Below are 20,263 nucleotides of genomic sequence, written 5' to 3'. Positions count from 1 at the left end.
GCAGTTAGATCATTATGCTCACCAGAAGATAAAAAGCATTTTCTTTTACTTGCAGCACAGGTTTTCCACACACACACTCCTGTATCATTTTGAACTGTCTTTTTTGCAGCCCTAAGCTAATATAGCTAGAGGTCTTCTAGTCATTCTATTATCTCTAGGAGAAAAATAGTCTTCAGTTCTTCAAATTTTAGACAAAATTGCCACTCTGATGTGCATACAAGTGTAATATTAAATAATACATTTGTAGATTTCTGTTAGCAACCGCTTCAGTTAGTAGCCACTTAACAAACTGCTGAAGAAAAGAGACATAGTCTTTTTTTCTGTATTGACACTTTCTGACTGTTTAGTGATAATTACGTGTTACTTTTTGTGGTTCTCTGAATCAAAATACTAATTAGGGTAACATTAACTTTGGAATATATGTCTTTCATAAGAATAATTAAGTCTGCACTAAAATATAATCATCTCTCATTTGTGGAAGAATAGGCTGGAGATTGGCTTTTTGTTGTGTATTCGTTGATATTTTTTAAACATTTTCTATTCAAATAGAAAAAATACATAATTTAAATAAAGTAGCTAAACAGGTTGCCTGGCTGGGTTGGTAGGTACAGCATGCGATTCTTGATCTCAGGGTTGTGAGTTCAAGCTCCATGTTGGGTGTAGAGATTACTTAAAAATAAATAATGCAATAACTAACTAAATAAATATGTAAAATAACAAAACAATATAGTCTTCGATGATGACACTTGAAAGTAAAAGCATTTATCCTGTTAAATTTCACAATGTTAATTTGAAAACATTATCAATATGTAATTAAAATGGCATTTTCAAAGAATATCTAAAAAGCAACTGAGAGCTTACTATAATGATTAATTAGTTTACATGAAATAAAACACCTTCTGAGTCAGTCATCTCCAATAGGTCTACTTTATTCTAAAAATGAATGAATTTCCAGTGACAACTGGAATCCCTACTCATTTGATAATAGATTTACAGTATAGCTTAGGGAATAGCACAAAATAAAATTTTAATTGTTTACATTTTAAGAGTAAATGTATTCCAGAAATGTGAGTAATGTGAGACTAACCCATAAATCTTTTGATATCACTTAATAATACTTTATAAAACTTTAACCCTACTTCATCCAATGCTTCTTGGCAATTACTTTTAAAATATGAATTCAGAGACAAGTTAAACACATTAAAAATAAACTATAAAAGGCAAGAATAATTTTTTTTCTCTCAATAACCTGGCATACACTATTACTTATCTAAGTGGGTGCAGTAACTGCTTAGGACTCTAAGCGCCGCTGTTCACCTACTTGGAGATAAATTTAACCAAACGCCATCCTGTTAATAAAAGCTCCCATCTTGCAAAGACTCACAGTTCCCACAGACCAACTGCAAAGCTGCAGCGAAATTCCGTTCCTAAATCTGAGACACTCCAGCTTTATATAAGATGATCTCCATAGCTGCAGCAAAAAGGTAAACAAGACGCATATGCCCAGTGAAGATTCTGAGTGGATTCAGTAGTGAAAGAACAATGGCTGCTCCAAAGAATTACCAGAGACGCGGCAAGCTGGTCCTGCTGTACACTCTATTGGGCACGCTCTGGGAAATCGGGAGAGGACAGATCCACTATTCAGTGCCAGAAGAGAGCGACAAAGGATCCTTTGTGGGTAATATCTCAAAGGACCTGAATCTGGAATCACAAGAGCTGGTGAAGCACGGAGTCCGCATCGTCTCTAGAGGTAGGACACAGCTCTTTGCTCTGGATTGGAGAACTGGTAGCTTGATCACCGCGGGCAGGATAGACCGGGAGGAGATCTGCACTCAGAGCACACAGTGTCTAGTAAATATCAATATCCTGGTTGAGGGCAGAGGAAAACTTTTTGGGATAGAAATAGAAATCACTGATATCAATGATAATAATCCAAAATTCCAGGTCGAAAATCTGGAAGTAAAAGTTAATGAAATCGCTGCACCTGGAACACATTACCCACTCCCAGAGGCTGTTGACCCGGATGTGGGCATGAATTCCTTACAGAGCTACCAGCTCAGCCCCAATCACTACTTCTCTCTGGAAGTGCAGACTGGAGATGACGGAACTCTACACCCAGAGCTGGTGCTGGAGCAGGCCCTGGACCGAGAGGAAGAGGCTGCTCACCATCTCCTCCTCATCGCCTCTGATGGCGGTGACCCGCGTCGCTCCAGCACAGTGCACATCCACGTGACGGTGTTGGATACAAACGACAATGCCCCGGTTTTTACTCAACCGATTTACCGAGTGAAAGTCCCAGAGAACGTGGCCCCGGGCACCCTGCTGCTTACTGTGAGCGCTAGCGACCCAGATGAGGGAGCCAATGGAGAAGTGGCCTATAGATTTTGGAAAATTAGTGAAAAGCAATCTCCGCTATTCCATCTTAATGAAAATACCGGTGAAATATCAACAGCAGGGAGTCTAGATTATGAAGAATGTGCATTTTATGAAATGGAAATACAAGCTGAAGATGTGGGGGCACTTTTAGGGAGGACCAAAGTGCTCATTTCAGTGGAAGATGTAAATGACAATAGGCCAGAAGTGATCATTACATCTCTGTTTAGTCCAGTCTTAGAAAATACTCTTCCTGGAACAGTAATTGCCTTTTTGAATGTGCATGACCGAGACTCCGGGAAGAATGGTCAAGTTGTCTGTTACGCACCTCATAATCTACCTTTTCAATTAGAAAAATCAATAGATAATTATTATAGATTGGTGACATGTAACTATCTGGACCGAGAAAAGATCCCTATGTACAACATCACAGTGACGGCCTCAGATCTAGGAACCCCTTCTCTATCTACTGAAATTCATATCACCCTGTATGTGGCAGATACCAATGACAATCCACCCACTTTCCCTCATGCCTCCTACTCAGCGTATATCCCAGAGAACAACCCCAGAGGTGCCTCCATCTTCACTGTGATGGCCCACGACCCTGACAGGGGCAACAATGCCCAGGTCACTTACTCTGTGACTGAGGACATCATCATGGGGTCACCTGTCTCCTCCTATGTCTCCATCAACTCAGACACAGGCATCCTATATGCACTGTGCTCCTTCGACTATGAGCACTTACGAGACTTGCAGCTACTGGTGACTGCCAGAGACAGCGGAGACCCTCCACTCAGCAGCAACGTGTCTGTGAGCATATTTGTGTTGGACCAGAATGACAACGTGCCAGAGATCCTGTACCCCACCCTCCCTACGGACGGTTCCACTGGTGTGGAGCTGGCTCCCCGATCCGCAGAGCCCGGCTACCTGGTGACCAAGGTGGTGGCGGTGGATAGAGACTCTGGCCAGAATGCCTGGCTGTCCTACCGCCTGCTCAAGGCCAGTGAGCCAGGACTTTTCACGGTGGGGCTGCACACGGGCGAGGTGCGCACAGCACGGGCCCTGCAGGACAGAGATGCGCTCAAGCAGAGCCTGGTGGTGGCAGTGCAGGACCATGGCCAGCCCCCTCTCTCGGCCACCGTCACGCTCACGGTGGTGGTGGCCGACAGCATTCCAGCCGTCCTGGCCGACCTGGGTAGCATCAGGACCTCTGCTAACTCAGACGATTCTGACCTCACGCTGTACCTGGTGGTGGCAGTGGCCGCAGTCTCCTGTGTCTTCCTTGCTTTTGTGATCGTCATGCTGGCTCTCAGGCTGAGGCGCTGGCATTCGAAGCGCCTGCTTCAGGCTTCAGGAGGCGGGCTGGTGGGCGTGCCTGCCTCGCACTTTGTGGGCGTGGACAGGGTGCAGGCTTTCCTGGAGAAGTATTCCCACGAGGTCTCCCTCACTGCGGACTCGCAGGCGAATCACGAGATTTTCCCCCATCCCAACTACGTGGACACACTTATCAGTCTGGAGAGTTGTGAGAAAAATGATCCCTTATTAACATCCGTAGATTTTCATGAATGTAAGGATGAAGCTGCTTCTATTCAGGTGAGTTCAGTTCTGTGTACGTTTTAATTCTCAGGGAAATTATATTTTTTATAAATTTATGTTTTCGGGAATACATTGCGGAGACAGTTCAAAATATTTTGAAAAGTGTACCACAAAGTTTTTGGTTTGTTTTAGTGGTGATACTATAAAATTGAGCTCTAATCATGATAGTTGGTTTCATTTGCTCTCCAAAGGCTCGGACAAGATTGTTTAAACATTGATTCTCAACCTTTTAACATCTTCCATATATGGGGCACCTGGCTGGCTCAATTGGCAAAGCACGTGACTCTTGATCTTAGGGTAGTGAGTTGGAGCCCCACTTTACATGTAGAGATTACTTTAAAATTAAAAAAAAAATAAAATCCTTTGTATGTTACTATAATTATCACTTATCACTCATTCACTTAAGAAGTAGTTACCCAACCACATATAGTAAGTTTGTTGTATAAATAGGGGATATATAACTGAGACTTTTAAATCCTTGTATTAGCTTGGTAAAAGTAAAATACATTTCATAATTTTAGAAATCTGTTTAGGATTTGGATCTTGAAGGTCTTGAAGTTTTTTAGGTCTTTGAGGATTTCTTCATTTTAAACCTCTTTTATAAGCCTTGTGCTTGCATCAGTACCTTTCAAAATTTTAATACTTATTATATTTTAAAACATAAATACATTTGAAAGGATGGATTTTGGTGGTAGGTGAGACTGGTTCCTTTATGTGTCATTGGTCTCCAAGAACTCATACTAAAGAAGACGTAGAATCTAAAGCCTGAAATGTCCATCAACCCCCCCCCAATAAAAACAACAAAATCATACTTTAAATAAAATGTCATTTTGTAGCATAAAGAAGAACATGTTTTCACTAAGTTCCAATGAGCTGTTTTGATTGGACAGCCATGTGAAATGTTCTCTTGGTGAGAGAGTTTGAGAATGTAGTTTAAAAAAAAAGTAGTTTCATGTAAACAGATTCTAAACAAGCTCATCAATTCAACTAAAAATGATTCCATCTAGATTTTATGTCTTCTGTATTCCTTGTTATAGCATTTTAACAGTGCTTACCATTGATTTGTCATCACATGAGAGTGGAAAACACAATAAATCATTTGTTAGTTATAAAAAGGGCATGTCTGAAGGATTGTGTAGTGTTCCCTCCCATTTTGCACATCCTGTGGGTGGGAGTTAACTTCGTATTTTCTGTAGTGTTTGGGTGCACAGTCATTTGAGGGAACAACTGTATTATTGACATTTTGCAATTTTTAAGTGTTTTGAAACTTGCCCTGATAGAAAATAAAATCCTTACTCTTGTTCAAAAGATTCACTGATTGTTCAAAAATTTCAATAAATGGAATAAAATAATTGGAACAAATGACATTTATCCAGGAAATTTATGCAAATAAACTTACCAGAAGCTCAATTCCAAAGTCATTGCTTCAGTATTACATAGATACATAGATCAGAAAGTCATGTGGTCTGCTGAAGTATCCCTTTATGACTTTGTATTGAAGAATAAAACATTTCCCTAGTGACTTTTAAGAATGAATTTATGTATGATGTTGGGTATGACATAAGCCAAGTAATTTTGAGATATGAAGAAGGAGGTAGAGTAAATCATCCCTTGGCTACATCATAGGGACAGGTTTTTTAAAAATGAATGCTTCCTTAGGTAGTCAAACGAGTAAAAAGAAATTTTTTGAAGAGAGTGTTGATATTATCAGAAGGAGATGCTTGAGGATTGGTATGAAACTGCAAAGCTTTACAGAATAGTTTTCAACACTATTGGTATTCTCTAATACATATGATATTAAATAACATTTATAATGTAGAGATGTTGGGGGAAACATTTAGGAATCATGAAAGAAGATTAAGATTGTTTCACATATCATACCTAATAAACAGAAATGAATTTGTGAATACAGTATATGATAAAATTTCTAAGGTCAAGACCTGTGTCTTATTCATTGTTGCATTGTTATATCATCACTGACAAGGGCACTACTAAGTGCAAGGCAAGAGTTCAATGTATGTTTGTAGTAGGGTGAAATGGGTGGACCAGATATGTCGGTTAATATAAAAACTCATCACATTTCTAATAATTTGGAAACAAGAGAAAATATATATTAAAGAAGGCTTTATAATTTAAGATATTAAATATATTAACATTAAAACGTGGCTTGTTCAGTTAGGCTCTGGATTGTGATTATTGCAGCTGGTTAAACTGAAGCAGCAGGGGCTGCAGTTTCCCAGTGCGGACTGTGGGCGCCGCTGTTGGCCAAAGTGCAGAGCTTGGGCACTGGCGATCTTCTCGCGCAGCCGCAGCGCACTTTCCCTGTATCAGGCTCTCTAGCTCGAGCCTTTACACAACTTCCTCCTCTGGAAAAGAGGGAACCCCGGCCCTCACGCTGGAAATATAGCCTGTTCGGAGCTCCGGACATCTGCAGCACAGAGATTATTTGTAATCCGGCGTCTCCAGGCCGGTGAGCAACCTGAGGGGAGCAAAAGGGATGGGGAGCGGCGCTGGGGAAAGGGGCTGGGCTGAGAGGCGGCCAGTGCTCTTTCCCTTCCTGCTGTCTTTGTTCTGCCCGGCGCTCTCAGAGCAGATCCGCTATCGGATTCCCGAAGAAATGCCCGAGGGCTCGGTGGTGGGGAACCTCGCCAAGGATTTGGGACTCAGCGTCCATGAGTTGCCGAGTCGACAACTGCGCATCAGTTCGGAAAAACCTTACTTCACTGTGAGCGCCAAGAGCGGGGAGCTACTTGTGAGCGGCAGGCTAGACCGGGAGCAGATTTGTGGGAAGAAGCCAGCCTGTGCTCTGGAATTTGAGGCTGTTGCTGAAAATCCGTTGAACTTTTATCACGTGAGCGTGGACATCGAAGATATTAATGACCACACACCAAAATTCACGCAAAGTTCTTTTGACCTGCAAATAAGTGAGTCTACGGTGCCAGGCACACGGTTTATATTAGAAGCAGCGGAAGATGCCGATATTGGCTTAAACTCTCTGCGGATTTATAAACTCTCCCTTAGCCCTAGTTTCTCATTGATAAATAAAGAGAAACAAGATGGTAGTAAATACCCAGAATTGGCGTTGGAGAAACGTTTAGACCGGGAACAACAGAGTTACCATCGTTTAGTTCTGACTGCCATGGATGGCGGAGATCCCCCACTAAGCGGCACCACTGAGCTCCGTATCCAGGTCACTGATGCCAATGATAACCCCCCTGTATTCAACCAGGACGTGTACAGAGTAAGCCTTCCAGAAAACGTGCCCCCAGGCACCACAGTGCTGCAAGTATCAGCCACTGACCAAGATGAAGGCATCAACTCGGAAATCACTTATTCTTTCTACAGAACTGGGCAAGTCTTCAGTCTGAATTCAAAGAGCGGGGAAATTACAACTCTAAGAATGCTGGATTTCGAAGAAATCAAGGAATATTCTATAGTGGTGGAAGCGAGGGATGGTGGAGGACTGGCTGCACAATGTACAGTTGAAATTAATATTCAAGATGAAAATGACAACAGCCCAGAAATTACATTCCATTCTCTAGTCGAAATGATTCTGGAAAACGCAGTGCCAGGAACGCTAATTGCTTTGATCAAAATATACGATCAAGATTCCGGGGAGAATGGGGAGGTTAATTGTCGATTAGAGGGTGAAGTTCCTTTTCAGATAATCTCTTCATCAAAAAATTCATATAAATTGGTAATAGATGGGACTCTGGACCGAGAACAGACCCCAGAGTACAATGTCACCATCACAGCCACTGACAGGGGAAAGCCGCCCCTCTCAGCTAGCAAAAGTGTCACTTTGATCATCACTGATATCAACGACAACGCTCCCGTTTTCCTCCAGGCCTCCTACATGGTTCACGTGATGGAGAACAACCCTCCTGGAGCCTCCATCGCCCAAGTCAGCGCCTCCGACCCCGACCTGGGACCCAACGGCCACGTCTCCTACTCCATCGTGGCCAGCGACCTGGAGCCGCGGGCGCTGGCGTCCTACGTGTCCGTGAGCGCGCAGAGCGGCGTGGTGTTCGCGCAGCGCGCCTTCGACCACGAGCAGCTGCGCGCCTTCGAGCTGACGGTGCAGGCCCGCGACCAGGGCTCGCCCGCGCTCAGCGCCAACGTGAGCCTGCGCGTGTTGGTGGGCGACCGCAACGACAACGCGCCTAGGGTGCTGTACCCGGCGCTGGGGCCCGACGGCTCGGCGCTCTTCGACACGGTGCCGCGCGCCGCGCAGCCCGGCTACCTGGTCACCAAGGTGGTGGCGGTGGACGCCGACTCGGGACACAATGCGTGGCTGTCGTACCACGTGCTGCAGGCCAGCGAGCCCGGACTCTTCAGCCTGGGGCTGCGCACGGGCGAGGTGCGCACTGCGCGTGCTTTGGGCGACAGGGACGCGGCCCGCCAGCGCCTGCTGGTCGCCGTGCGGGACGGGGGACAGCCGCCCCTCTCTGCCACCGCCACGCTGCACCTGGTTTTCGCCGACAGCCTACAAGAAGTACTGCCGGACGTCAGCGACCGCCCGGAGCCCTCTGACCCCCAGGCCGAGCTGCAGTTTTACCTGGTGGTGGCTTTGGCCTTGATCTCGGTGCTCTTCCTCCTTGCGGTGATTCTGGCGGTGGCTCTGCGCCTGCGCCGCTCCCCCAGCCCTGCTGCCTGGGGCTGCTTTCAGCCTGGTCTTTGTGCCAAGTCTGGACCTGTGGTTCCTCCTAACTACAGTGAGGGGACTTTGCCTTATTCCTACAATTTGTGCGTTGCCCAGACTGGAAAGACAGAGTTTAATTTTCTAAAATGTAATGAGCAGTTGAGTTCAGGACAAGATATACTACTTTGCAGTGATTCATCTGGGGCCTTATTTCCGCTTTGTAATTCCAGTGAGTCGACTTCCCATCCTGAAACTCAAATGGCGGTGAGTTCTGTTTAAGTGTCTACTCCTTTTCATCATTTATCCAGTTTTTCATACTTCTATGAAAATATATTATGGTTCTAAGGTTAGTGAGTTGTCTTAAGGGTATTACAGCTCATCAGAGAGCTGTACTAACATTTTTTTAAAGAGAGTGGTGATTTGGGAGTAGTTCTATGATATATAATAGAGTTATTGCACCAAATTCAGATTTACAAAGTAGGGAGAGTGTGCTTCTTACTTCACAGCAGAAGTATTATATCAATTTCTTATTGCTTTTTTCAAAGGTAATGAAACTTACCCACTGATTGCCTCATTTATTTAAAATATTTGAATTAAAAAATTTTTAAATTTTTTTAATGGTTATATTTATTCATTAGACAGAGAGAGCACAAGCGGGGGAGGAGCAGAGAGAGAGGGAAGCATAGAATCCAAAGCAGGCTCCAGGCTCTGAGCTGTCAGCACAGAGCTGACACAGGGCTCAAAATCATCAACCGTGAGATCATGACCTGAGATGAAGTCAGATGCTCAAGGACTGAGCCACCCAGGTGCCCCTTTAGAATTTTTTTTTAATGTTTATTCATTTTTGAGAGAGAGACAGAGTGTGAGTGGGGGAGGGGCAGAGAGCGAGGGAGACAGAATTCGAAGGAGTATCTAGGGTCTGAGCTGTCAGCACAGACAGAACCTGATGTGGGGCTCGAACTCAGGAATCTAGCCTGAGCCGAAGTTGGATGCTTAACCAACTGAGCCATCCAAGGACCCCTAAAATATTTGAAATTTTGTTACATGTAAGTAAACATTAAATTTAAAATAGGCATTCATTTACCTCATCTTTTAAAGCAAAGAAACTACTACTAGCTATCTCCTTTGCTGATTTCACTAGTACAGTTTTATCTTTTTTATGTTTATTCCTCATGTCTGGTTCTTTGTATCTACCTAGTCATGACTCTGTGAATGCCCTAAAACTGTAAGGAAAATAGTGTGGGTGGAGGGCATAGAGAAAGACTCAGTAAACTCATTAGAAGGTCCAGTTCATTATCTGTGTTCCTCTAAGTTTTCTTGATTGCAAAATCCTCCTCTACGCTTATAGTTAATTTAAGAAAAAGACACTTGACAAAAGAAAAGGAAATGCTGTTGCCTCTATCACTTGAGGCCAGGAGGAGGGAGTGAGTCACTGGATTTGTCTTATTATTTGGAGCTCTAAACATTAGTGATTAGAGGAAAGAGAATCCCAAATTTTCCACTCTTATGGCAAAAATTACTAATTTTATGCGCAAAGTTGCCATTTCTTAAATATCAGTCTTTTTCTTGGTCTCCCCTAGTAACTGCTTCAGTAAATGATTTCTTTACAAATTGCTGAAAGAGTTTTTTTTTTTTTTTTTAATGTAAGCTCTAGGTCAACATGGGGCTTGAACTCACGAGGCTGAGATCAAGAGTCCCATGCTTGGGGCGCCTGGGTGGCTCAGTCAGTTAAGCATCTGACTCTGTATTTCAGCTCAGATCATGATCTCAAGGTTCGTGGGGTCAAGCCCCGTGTCAGGTTCTGTGCGACAGTGTAGAGCCTGCTTATGATTCTCTCTCCTTCTCTCTCCACCCCTCCCCTGCTTGTGCTCTCTTTCAAAATAAATAAGGAAACTTAAAAAAAAAAAAGTCACATGCTCAACTGATGGAACCAGTCATGTGCCCCTGAAAGAATTTCTTTTTTTTTTTAAGTTTATTTATTTATTGAGGTGGAGAAGGGCAGAGAGAAAGGGAAAGAGAGAGAATCCCAAGCAGGCTACCTGATGTCAGTGCAGAGCCCAACTTGGGGCTCAATCCCATGAATTGTAATATCATGACTTGAATGAAATCAAGAGTTGAATGCTCAGCTGACTGAGCCACCCAGGTGCCCCTGTAAGAATTTCTCATAATGGCACTTTTTGCTTTTTAGTGGTAATAATTGGTTCTACATCTTGTGTTCTTTTTCTCTAATTATTACAGATTTAATTGACCTTTACAATAAGAAGTTTAAGACTACTTTGAACTGCATATTTTCTTTATGGAAGTATTGAAGTGGAAACTTGCTTTTCAATATATGTTTATTTGAATTTTCCAAATGCCATAACCTGTGTATGCATTATGTATTCACATAGAAGAGTACAAAAAATTAAACCAGCGTAAAAGTTTAACATTCACAAATATGTAACTTTAAAAAACCGACCCTTTCAAAATTTAGCAGTAGTAGGTGAGAGAAGCTATTACTGTTGCCTTACTAAAATTATTTTTGTGAATGAAATTTTAAGGAAAACTTACTCCAGCAAATTCATTATCTGAATAAATTAATCTTATAAAATAACTTCAAAGTGAATAATCCATGTATATATAAAACTAAGAAGAAGAAGTCTATTTCCAAAGAGGATTGCACATTGTGGTTACTGTAGAAAATAATGACATACAGAAAATTTTTGAAACATTATAAAACTGAAGTTAGAATAATTTACATATCTAGAAAGAAAGCAAAATTCTACCAAGAATAAGTTAATTTGTTGTTAAGAAAAAATGGCAGTTTAACAATACATTTAATAGAAGTTCCATTCCACTTCATTTGCAACTAACATTCCAAAATGGTAATTGCTTTTGAAATGAGAATGCAAGAAACAGTGAGACAAGTCTACATAGTTAGAAGAGTATTGTCTTTCTCGGTTATCTATAATCAAGCATTACTTATCTCAGTGCATGTAGTGACAGGTTAGGACTCCGAGTGCCACTGTTCACCAACTTTAAGAAAAGTTCAATCAGTTCTCCATCCAGCTGTTCAGATCTGCAACTACACAGACTCCCACAGAGCCCACAAACCTCAGCAAAAGCTGCCACAAAACTCATCTTCTTGGGGCACTCTGGTTTCTCCTTAGGAAAAAGATCATCATAATTTGCAGGAGGTTAAAGAACCTACGGAGTCAGTTTGCACAGAAAGCATTCTGAAAAACAATATCCATAGTGAAGCAACAACAGCCACTCCACTGAATTGCCCGCACTGCAAAGGACTGGTTCTGCTGTGCCCATGGAGGCTATGGGAGACCAGGGCCAGCCAGATCCACTACTCGGCACCTGAAGAGACAGAAGAAGGCTATATCCTGGGGAAATATCTCCAAGGATCTGGGGCTGGCGGACCGTGGAGTCTGCATTGTCTCCAGAAGTAGGACTCAGTTTTTCGCTCTGAACCTGCAAAGTGGCTTGTCTTGGTCACTGCAGGCAGGATAGACTAGGAGGAACTCTGTGCTCAGAGTACACAGTGGCTAGTAAATATCAATATCCTGGTTGAGGGCAGAGGAAAACTTTTTGGGATAGAAATAGAAATCACTGATATCAATGATAATAATCCAAAATTCCAGGTCGAAAATCTGGAAGTAAAAGTTAATGAAATCGCTGCACCTGGAACACATTACCCACTCCCAGAGGCTGTTGACCCGGATGTGGGCATGAATTCCTTACAGAGCTACCAGCTCAGCCCCAATCACTACTTCTCTCTGGAAGTGCAGACTGGAGATGACGGAACTCTACACCCAGAGCTGGTGCTGGAGCAGGCCCTGGACCGAGAGGAAGAGGCTGCTCACCATCTCCTCCTCATCGCCTCTGATGGCGGTGACCCGCGTCGCTCCAGCACAGTGCACATCCACGTGACGGTGTTGGATACAAACGACAATGCCCCGGTTTTTACTCAACCGATTTACCGAGTGAAAGTCCCAGAGAACGTGGCCCTGGGCACCCTGCTGCTTACTGTGAGCGCTAGCGACCCAGATGAGGGAGCCAATGGAGAAGTGGCCTATAGATTTTGGAAAATTAGTGAAAAGCAATCTCTGCTATTCCATCTTAATGAAAATACCGGTGAAATATCAACAGCAGGGAGTCTAGATTATGAAGAATGTGCATTTTATGAAATGGAAATACAAGCTGAAGATGTGGGGGCACTTTTAGGGAGGACCAAAGTGCTCATTTCAGTGGAAGATGTAAATGACAATAGGCCAGAAGTGATCATTACATCTCTGTTTAGTCCAGTCTTAGAAAATACTCTTCCTGGAACAGTAATTGCCTTTTTGAATGTGCATGACCGAGACTCCGGGAAGAATGGTCAAGTTGTCTGTTACGCATCTCATAATTTACCTTTTCTTTTCTTTTTTTTCTTTTTCTTTACTCTTCCTCCTCCTTCTCCTCCTCCTCCTCCTCCTTCCTCTGAGAGAGCACAAAAGTGTGAGTGGCGGAGGGGCAGAGGGAGAGAGAGAATCCCAAGCAGGCTCCATGCTCAGTACAGACACCAGCACAAGGCTTGATCCCATGACCCTGGTATCATAAAGCTGAAATCACGAGTCAGACACTCAACCGGCTGAGCCACCCAGGCACTCCATTATTTACCTTTTCAATTAGAAGAGTCAATAGATTATTGTAGATTGTTGAAACTATGAATTCTTGACAGAGAAGAAACTTCTGAATATAACATCACAGTGACCACAACAGACAGAAATTTACATCATCCTGCATGTGATCATTGTCAATGACAGTACACCTTCCTTCCCTGAAAACTTCTACACAGTCTATCTCCTTAAGAACAGCCATAGAAGAACCTTCATCTTCTCAGTGACAGCCCATGATTCCAACAGTGACAAGAATACCCAGGTTATTCACTCCTTGGCTGAGGACACTATCCAAGGGTCGTCCTATGTCTCCACCAGTTCCGACACACTGGCTCATATACACACTGCATCCCTTCAAAATGAGCAGTTTTGTGATCTCAAATGCAAGTGAAGGCAAGTGACAGTGGGAACCCCCTACTCACCAGCAACATGTCACTGAACTTGTTTGTGCTGGACCAGAAGGACAATGCACCAGAAATCCTGTACCCTCCTCTCCCCACTGACATGTTCCACCATCATGGAACTGGTACCCTGCTCCACAGAACCTGGCTACCTGGTGACCAAGGTGGCTATAGACAGAGACTTGGGTCAGAACACCAGGCCTACCACCTGTTCAAGGCCAGTGAGCCAGGGCTCTTCATGGTAGGACTCCACACAGGAAAGGTGTGCACTGCATGGGCCCTGCTGCACAGAGACTGGCTCAAGCAGAGCCTGGTGGTGGTGGTCCAGGACCAAGGCCAGCCCCCTCTCTTGTCCACTTTCACCCTCACTGCAGCCTTGGCCCACAGCATCCCAGGTGGCCTGGCTGACCTCAACAGTCTGGAGGTCCTCACCTACCCAGAGATCTCAGACCTCACATTATACTTGGTGGTGACAGTGGCTGCAGTGTCCTGCATCTTCCTCACCTTTGTCATTGTGTGCTCAGGTTGTGGCATTGGCACATCTCAAATCTGCTGCAGGCTGCAGGGCTTGGATTGGCTGTGCCTACTTCTTTGTGGGCGTGGATAGGTGTGGGCTTTCCTGCAGACCTATTCCAGGAAGCCTCACACAGGGCAGGCTCCTGAGAGAGTCACATGATCTTTCCCCAGCCCAAGTATGACAATATGCTGATCAGCCAGGAGGGCTCTAGGAAAAATGACCATTTGTGTGCTTCAGATGATTCCAGGTTTCCTATAGAAAATACCTCTTTGGGGCGCCTGGGTGGCTTGGTCGGTTAAGCGTCCGACTTCGGCTCAGGTCATGATCTCACGGTCCGTGAGTTCGAGCCCCACGTCGGGCTCTGTGCTGACAGCTCAGAGCCTGGAACCTGTTTCAGATTCTGTGTCTCCCTCTCTCTCTGCCCCTCCCCTGTTCATGCTCTGTCTCTCTCTGTCTCAAAAATAAATAAATGTTAAAAAAATAAATAAATAAAAAAATACCTCTTTGGGGGCGCCTGGGTGGCTCAGTTACTTAAGCATCAAACTTCCGCTCAGGTCATGATCCCACAGTTCACAAGTTTGAGCCCTGTGTCGGGCTCTGTGCTGACAGCTCAGAGCCTGGAGCCTGCTCAGATGTGTCTCCCTCTCCCTCTGCCCCTCCTCCACTTGTGCGCTCTCTCTCTCTTCTCAGAAATAAACATTTAAAAAAATTTTTTTAAAAGAAAATACTTCTTTGGCTCCAGTGAGTTCAACTTTTTCCTTTATTTTCTCTTATGATTTGGTTTTCTCTTTAAGGTTTCCACTTAAGGTATGATACATCCTCTTTAACATATTTCTCACCATCCAGGTTTTACTGGGCCTTGTTTTGTTCTAACATCTATAGGAGGCATTTACTGGTTATATCACTGATACAAGTTTCTCATAATTAACCTAAATTAACCTAGGGTCAATGGATATCTTTTTCATGGGGCTTCTCTCATTATTGAGCCATTGATATGGGCTATTGGGGTGGGATTCCTTGGTTGATTATCAGTTCACTACTAACTCTTAGAGGTGGTTTTCCATTCCTGAAATGTATTATTGTTGCTATCTTCAGTGGCCACATAGTGAACTTCCTACTTATCTTTGAACTTCTTACATACCTCTGAAACATAAATACAGGTGACACTATGTGAAGGTAAATTAATGAGAAAACACATGCATTCTTCTTGAAGAAACTGAGAGCCCAGATTTTTCTGCTTCTGCTTTTCTGTTTCTATTATAGGACAACCCGCCTTTGAGGTTATGTTTTCCAGATCACGTGTTTGTAGAGGTTGTTTGAATCTAAAGATCACTTCTGAGGAAGAATCACAATTCACTTAGAGGGGTTTGTGAGAATGAACACTGTTGAGGACAAAACAAGGGAAATAAAAATTATTCAACTGTCTGTTATTTATGGCTCAATTCTCCAACCTTGAGGCTAGAAATAAACCTGGATAAGGAAGACAACTTAGGAAAATATTCTCAGGAACTGCTGGAAGAGGTTCTAAGAATATTTTACTAGCTTTTAGTTATAGGAAAGGAATAATATTTTTTCAAGTTTGTTTTTTGAGGAGGGGGGCAATGAGTGGGGGAGGGGCAGAGAGGGGACAGAAGAACCCAAGCAGGCTCCGCACAGAGAGCAGAGAGCCTGATGTGGGGCTGAAACTCTTAAACCGCGAGATCATGACCTGAGCTGAAATCAAACATGACTGACTGAGCCACCCAGATGCCCCTATTTCATTTTATTTTAAACATAGTGCCATTCCGAGTAATAAATGACTTTCTAGGAGACTTTAAAAATAAACTATGAAGTTGACTCAAAAATTCTATTTGAAAAGTGCTGGCTAATAGGGGTAACATCTGGACAGCCATTATGACATACAGATGTTATACTGATTTCAAATACTCCTTACTCCTAATTTAGTAGGAAAAAATTAAAGCATGCTTCAGGATCATATTTTTAACTATGAAATAGGAAAACTGTCACTTGAAGTTTCTGTCCTCGCGACTAACCATTGGTACTTAGTATTTACAAATATTAAGTATGTGTTAACTTGGGAAAAAACATAACAGTGATGAAGGCTTGTAGGTCAGTAACTACTATTCTCTACCATTAATATCACTTGCCTTTAAAACAGAACACAAAGCTCACTGGGTGAATGGGCAGTGTGGAAAATGCTGAATTCTAGTTTTCTTAAACTAGATAGACTTTTGTATTGGTAACATTTTATATAACAATATAGGCTTAAATATAAAATCCTTATTAATCTTAATGTTTCATCTTAAAAGAAGAGTTAAAGTATCTTGGATTTGCTTCAAAATAATGAGGGTGTACAAATTATATTAAATGAAGATGGCCTTGTGTTGATCGTTATTGTCATTGGGTGATGAGTATATGAAGATTCAATAATAATACTCGCTACTTTGTAGAAGTTTGAAATTTTTCTATAATAAATTTCTTTAAAACACTAAGCATATAGTCTGTAATAATATAATACTAAAATTAGGGGCTATTATATAAGTTCATTTTCAAGAAGCAATATATACATATTCTATATATAGAGAAATAAATATCGTATGTTTCTATCTGTATGTAATTGGCCCCCGTCCTCCGTGTTGCAGTTGACAGCCACTCAGGAGGACGAGGGGGTCAATGCAGAAGTAAACAACTACCTCAGGAGCACTTCACAGAGTACAGGGCATATATATAAATATGTATAGGAATTTCCAAGAGGAATATATATATTATAGAGATTGTAGAGAACAATTGGATTCAAGAGGAAAATGCCTGCGGTTCCACACGGGGCCTCTGGGCGCCGCTGTCGGCCAGTACAGGGCAAGCGCAGTCGCCTGGGATTTCTGTCTCCAGCCTGGGATTTCCTGGGCAGTCACCAACACAGAAGAAAATCTGCTCATACAACTGAGTCTCCTGGAGGCGCAGACTTTGCCCAACATTTACGGATTCCCAGGCCAGCTTGTCATGGGTGGAATGCTTTTCCAGTGACGCCGTGGATTGCAGTTTCTTTGACTTTCCGGAAAGACTGGGACCCAGCGAGAACTAGAGCGCGCAATGGGAGGGAGCTGCGTTCAGAGGCGCCCGGCCGGCAGGCGGCAGGTACTGTTTCCCTTCCTGCTACCTTTGTTCTACCCCGCGCTCTGCGAGCCGATCCGCTACTCGATTCCCGAGGAACTGGCCAAGGGCTCGGTGGTGGGGAACCTCGCCAAGGATCTCGGGCTCAGTGTCCTGGACGTGTCAGCTAGGAAGCTGCGAGTCAGCACGGAGAAGCTGCTTTTCAACGTAGACGCAGAGAGCGGGGACTTACTAGTGAAGGACCGAATAGACCGGGAGCAGATATGCAAAGAGAGAAGAAGATGTGAGTTGCAGTTGGAAGCCGTGGTGGAAAATCCTTTAAATATCTTTCATATCATTGTGGTTGTTGAGGATATTAATGACCATGCCCCTCAATTCGATAAAAAGGAAATACTTTTAGAAATTTTTGAATCTGTATCAGAAGGTGCACGAATATCCCTTGACCCTGCCACTGACCCCGATATAAACATGAACTCAGTTAAAGATTATCAGATAAATCCTAACCCTTATTTCTCATTAATGGTTAGAGTTAATTCTGATGGTGGTAAATATCCAGAGTTAACTTTGGAAAAACTCCTAGACAGGGAAGAGCAGCATTCTCATCACTTGATATTGACTGCCTTGGATGGGGGGAACCCACCAAGAAGTGCCACCACTCGAATAGAAATCTCTGTCAGGGATGCTAATGATAACTTTCCGGTGTTCAGCAAAGATGAATACAGAATCAGTGTTAGTGAAAATCTGCCCCCTGGATCCTCCGTGTTGCAGGTGACAGCCACTGACAAGGATGAGGGGGTCAATGCAGAAGTGAACTACTACTTCAGGAGCACTGCTCAGAGTACAAGGTACATGTTCTTGCTGAATGAGAAAACAGGTATGATTAAGAATAACCAGTCATTGGATTTTGAGGATATAGAAAGATATACCATGGAAGTGGAAGCAAGGGATGGAGGTGGACTCTCTACCCAATGTAAAGTAATCATTGAAATCCTAGATGAAAACGACAACAGACCAGAAATAATCATCACCTCTCTCTCTGATGAAATTTTGGAGGATTCTCTTCCAGGAATGGTTGTTGTTCTCTTCAAAACACGGGACAAGGATTTCGGGGGAAATGGAGAAGTCACATGTAACATAGAAAAGGATATTCCTTTCAAGATTTACTCCTCTTCTAATAATTACTACAAGCTGGTGACAGATGGACCGCTAGACCGAGAGCAGACTCCAGAATACAACGTCACCATCACAGCCACTGACAGGGGCATTCCGCCCCTCTCCTCCAGCACTACCATCACCTTGCACATCACCGATGTCAATGACAACACACCGATTTTCCACCAGGCCTCCTATGTGGTCCACGTGGCTGAGAATAACCCTCCAGGAGCCTCCATCGCCCAAGTCAGCGCCTCCGACCCCGACCTGGGACCCAACGGCCACGTCTCCTACTCCATCGTGGCTAGCGACCTGGAGCCGCGGGCGCTGGCGTCCTACGTGTCCGTGAGCGCGCAGAGCGGCGTGGTGTTCGCGCAGCGCGCCTTCGACCACGAGCAGCTGCGCGCCTTCGAGCTGACGGTGCAGGCCCGCGACCAGGGCTCGCCCGCGCTCAGCGCCAACGTGAGCCTGCGCGTGTTGGTGGGCGACCGCAACGACAACGCGCCTAGGGTGCTGTACCCGGCGCTGGGGCCCGACGGCTCGGCGCTCTTCGACACGGTGCCGCGCGCCGCGCAGCCCGGCTACCTGGTCACCAAGGTGGTGGCGGTGGACGCCGACTCGGGACACAATGCGTGGCTGTCGTACCACGTGCTGCAGGCCAGCGAGCCCGGACTCTTCAGCCTGGGGCTGCGCACGGGCGAGGTGCGCACTGCGCGTGCTTTGGGCGACAGGGACGCGGCCCGCCAGCGCCTGCTGGTCGCCGTGCGGGACGGGGGACAGCCGCCCCTCTCTGCCACCGCCACGCTGCACCTGGTTTTCGCCGACAGCCTGCAAGAAGTACTGCCGGATGTCAGCGACCGCCCGGAGCCCTCTGACCCCCAGGCCGAGCTGCAGTTTTACCTGGTGGTGGCTTTGGCCTTGATCTCGGTGCTCTTCCTCCTTGCGGTGATTCTGGCGGTGGCCCTGCGCCTGCGCCGCTCCCCCAGCCCTGCTGCCTGGGGCTGCTTTCAGCCTGGTCTTTGTGTCAAGTCTGGACCTGTGGTTCCTCCTAACTACAGTGAGGGGACTTTGCCTTATTCCTACAATTTGTGCGTTGCCCAAACCGGAAAGGCAGAGTTTAACTTCCTAAAATGTAATGAGCTCTTGCATTCCACTCAAGACATAGTTTGCGGTGATTCGTCTGGGGCCTTAATTCCACTTCAGGGTGGGCATGATTTGACTGCACATCCTGAGATGCTCACACCGGTGAGTTACACTTTTGTGTCTTCTGAAACATTCTATTGTCTTCTCTTACTTGAGGCATACTATTGTATTTTTTAATATGAGTCATATTTGGAAAATCCATAACTAATCACCTTGTCTCAGTATTTACTTTTTGCAGATTATATTTTTCAAGAGTTACTTGGTTTGTAAGTGCTCTATAATTCAGCAATAATGTCACTAAATTGGCGATATCTAGTCAAGTTCAGATTAGCAAAACAGGCGGTGGCTTCTTACCGAATAAATTAATAAGTAATTACTCAAGTTTGTTAAGATTTAAGATGAATTTTCCATATTCTACTTACATATTTTGAGTATAATAATATTAAGCCACTCATTAAATATTCAAGCAGGTGCTTGTTTCAAAGAAACATTTATTGTAAATAATATCCTGGCTATATTTAGGTATCTTCATTTATTCTAATAATTAAAATAACTAAGCATTTGAGGGGAGATGGTGAACAAATCGAAAAGTTTCTGAAATTCTATGCAAAGTTATAGAAATATGTATTTTCTTTGGGAGATGAGTCAAACTTGTTTTCCATTGCCAAGGTTTCTATGCTCC

The 20,263-nt window shown here is 44.0% G+C and overlaps 1 protein-coding gene across 17 annotated transcripts in view; it reads left to right on the top strand.

The window, feature by feature from the left end:
• LOC109252202 (protocadherin gamma-C4) overlaps positions 1-20,263 on the top strand; it is a 175,000-nt gene that overhangs the window by 69,872 nt on the left and 84,865 nt on the right. The window contains exons 1-2 of one of the 17 annotated variants that reach the window (XM_053907399.1): positions 4,003-8,875; positions 10,850-11,144. The exons of 13 other annotated variants lie outside the window; for them this stretch is intronic. In XM_053907399.1, the coding sequence (XP_053763374.1) occupies positions 6,467-8,875; positions 10,850-10,855 (2,415 nt within the window). In that variant the 5' untranslated portion in view covers positions 4,003-6,466 and the 3' untranslated portion in view covers positions 10,856-11,144. Of the gene's footprint in view, positions 1-854; positions 3,967-4,002; positions 8,876-10,849; positions 11,145-17,047; positions 19,684-20,263 lie in introns of those variants that run through there. 3 more of the 17 variants (XM_053907397.1, XM_019424493.2, XM_019424481.2) reach the window with 3 other exon arrangements.

Source organism: Panthera pardus, unplaced genomic scaffold (genome assembly GCF_024362965.1).
Source record: "Panthera pardus isolate Hobbes unplaced genomic scaffold, ASM2436296v1 HiC_scaffold_2, whole genome shotgun sequence".
Taxonomy (NCBI): domain Eukaryota; kingdom Metazoa; phylum Chordata; class Mammalia; order Carnivora; family Felidae; genus Panthera; species Panthera pardus.
This window is presented reverse-complemented; position numbering and strand designations above follow the sequence as displayed.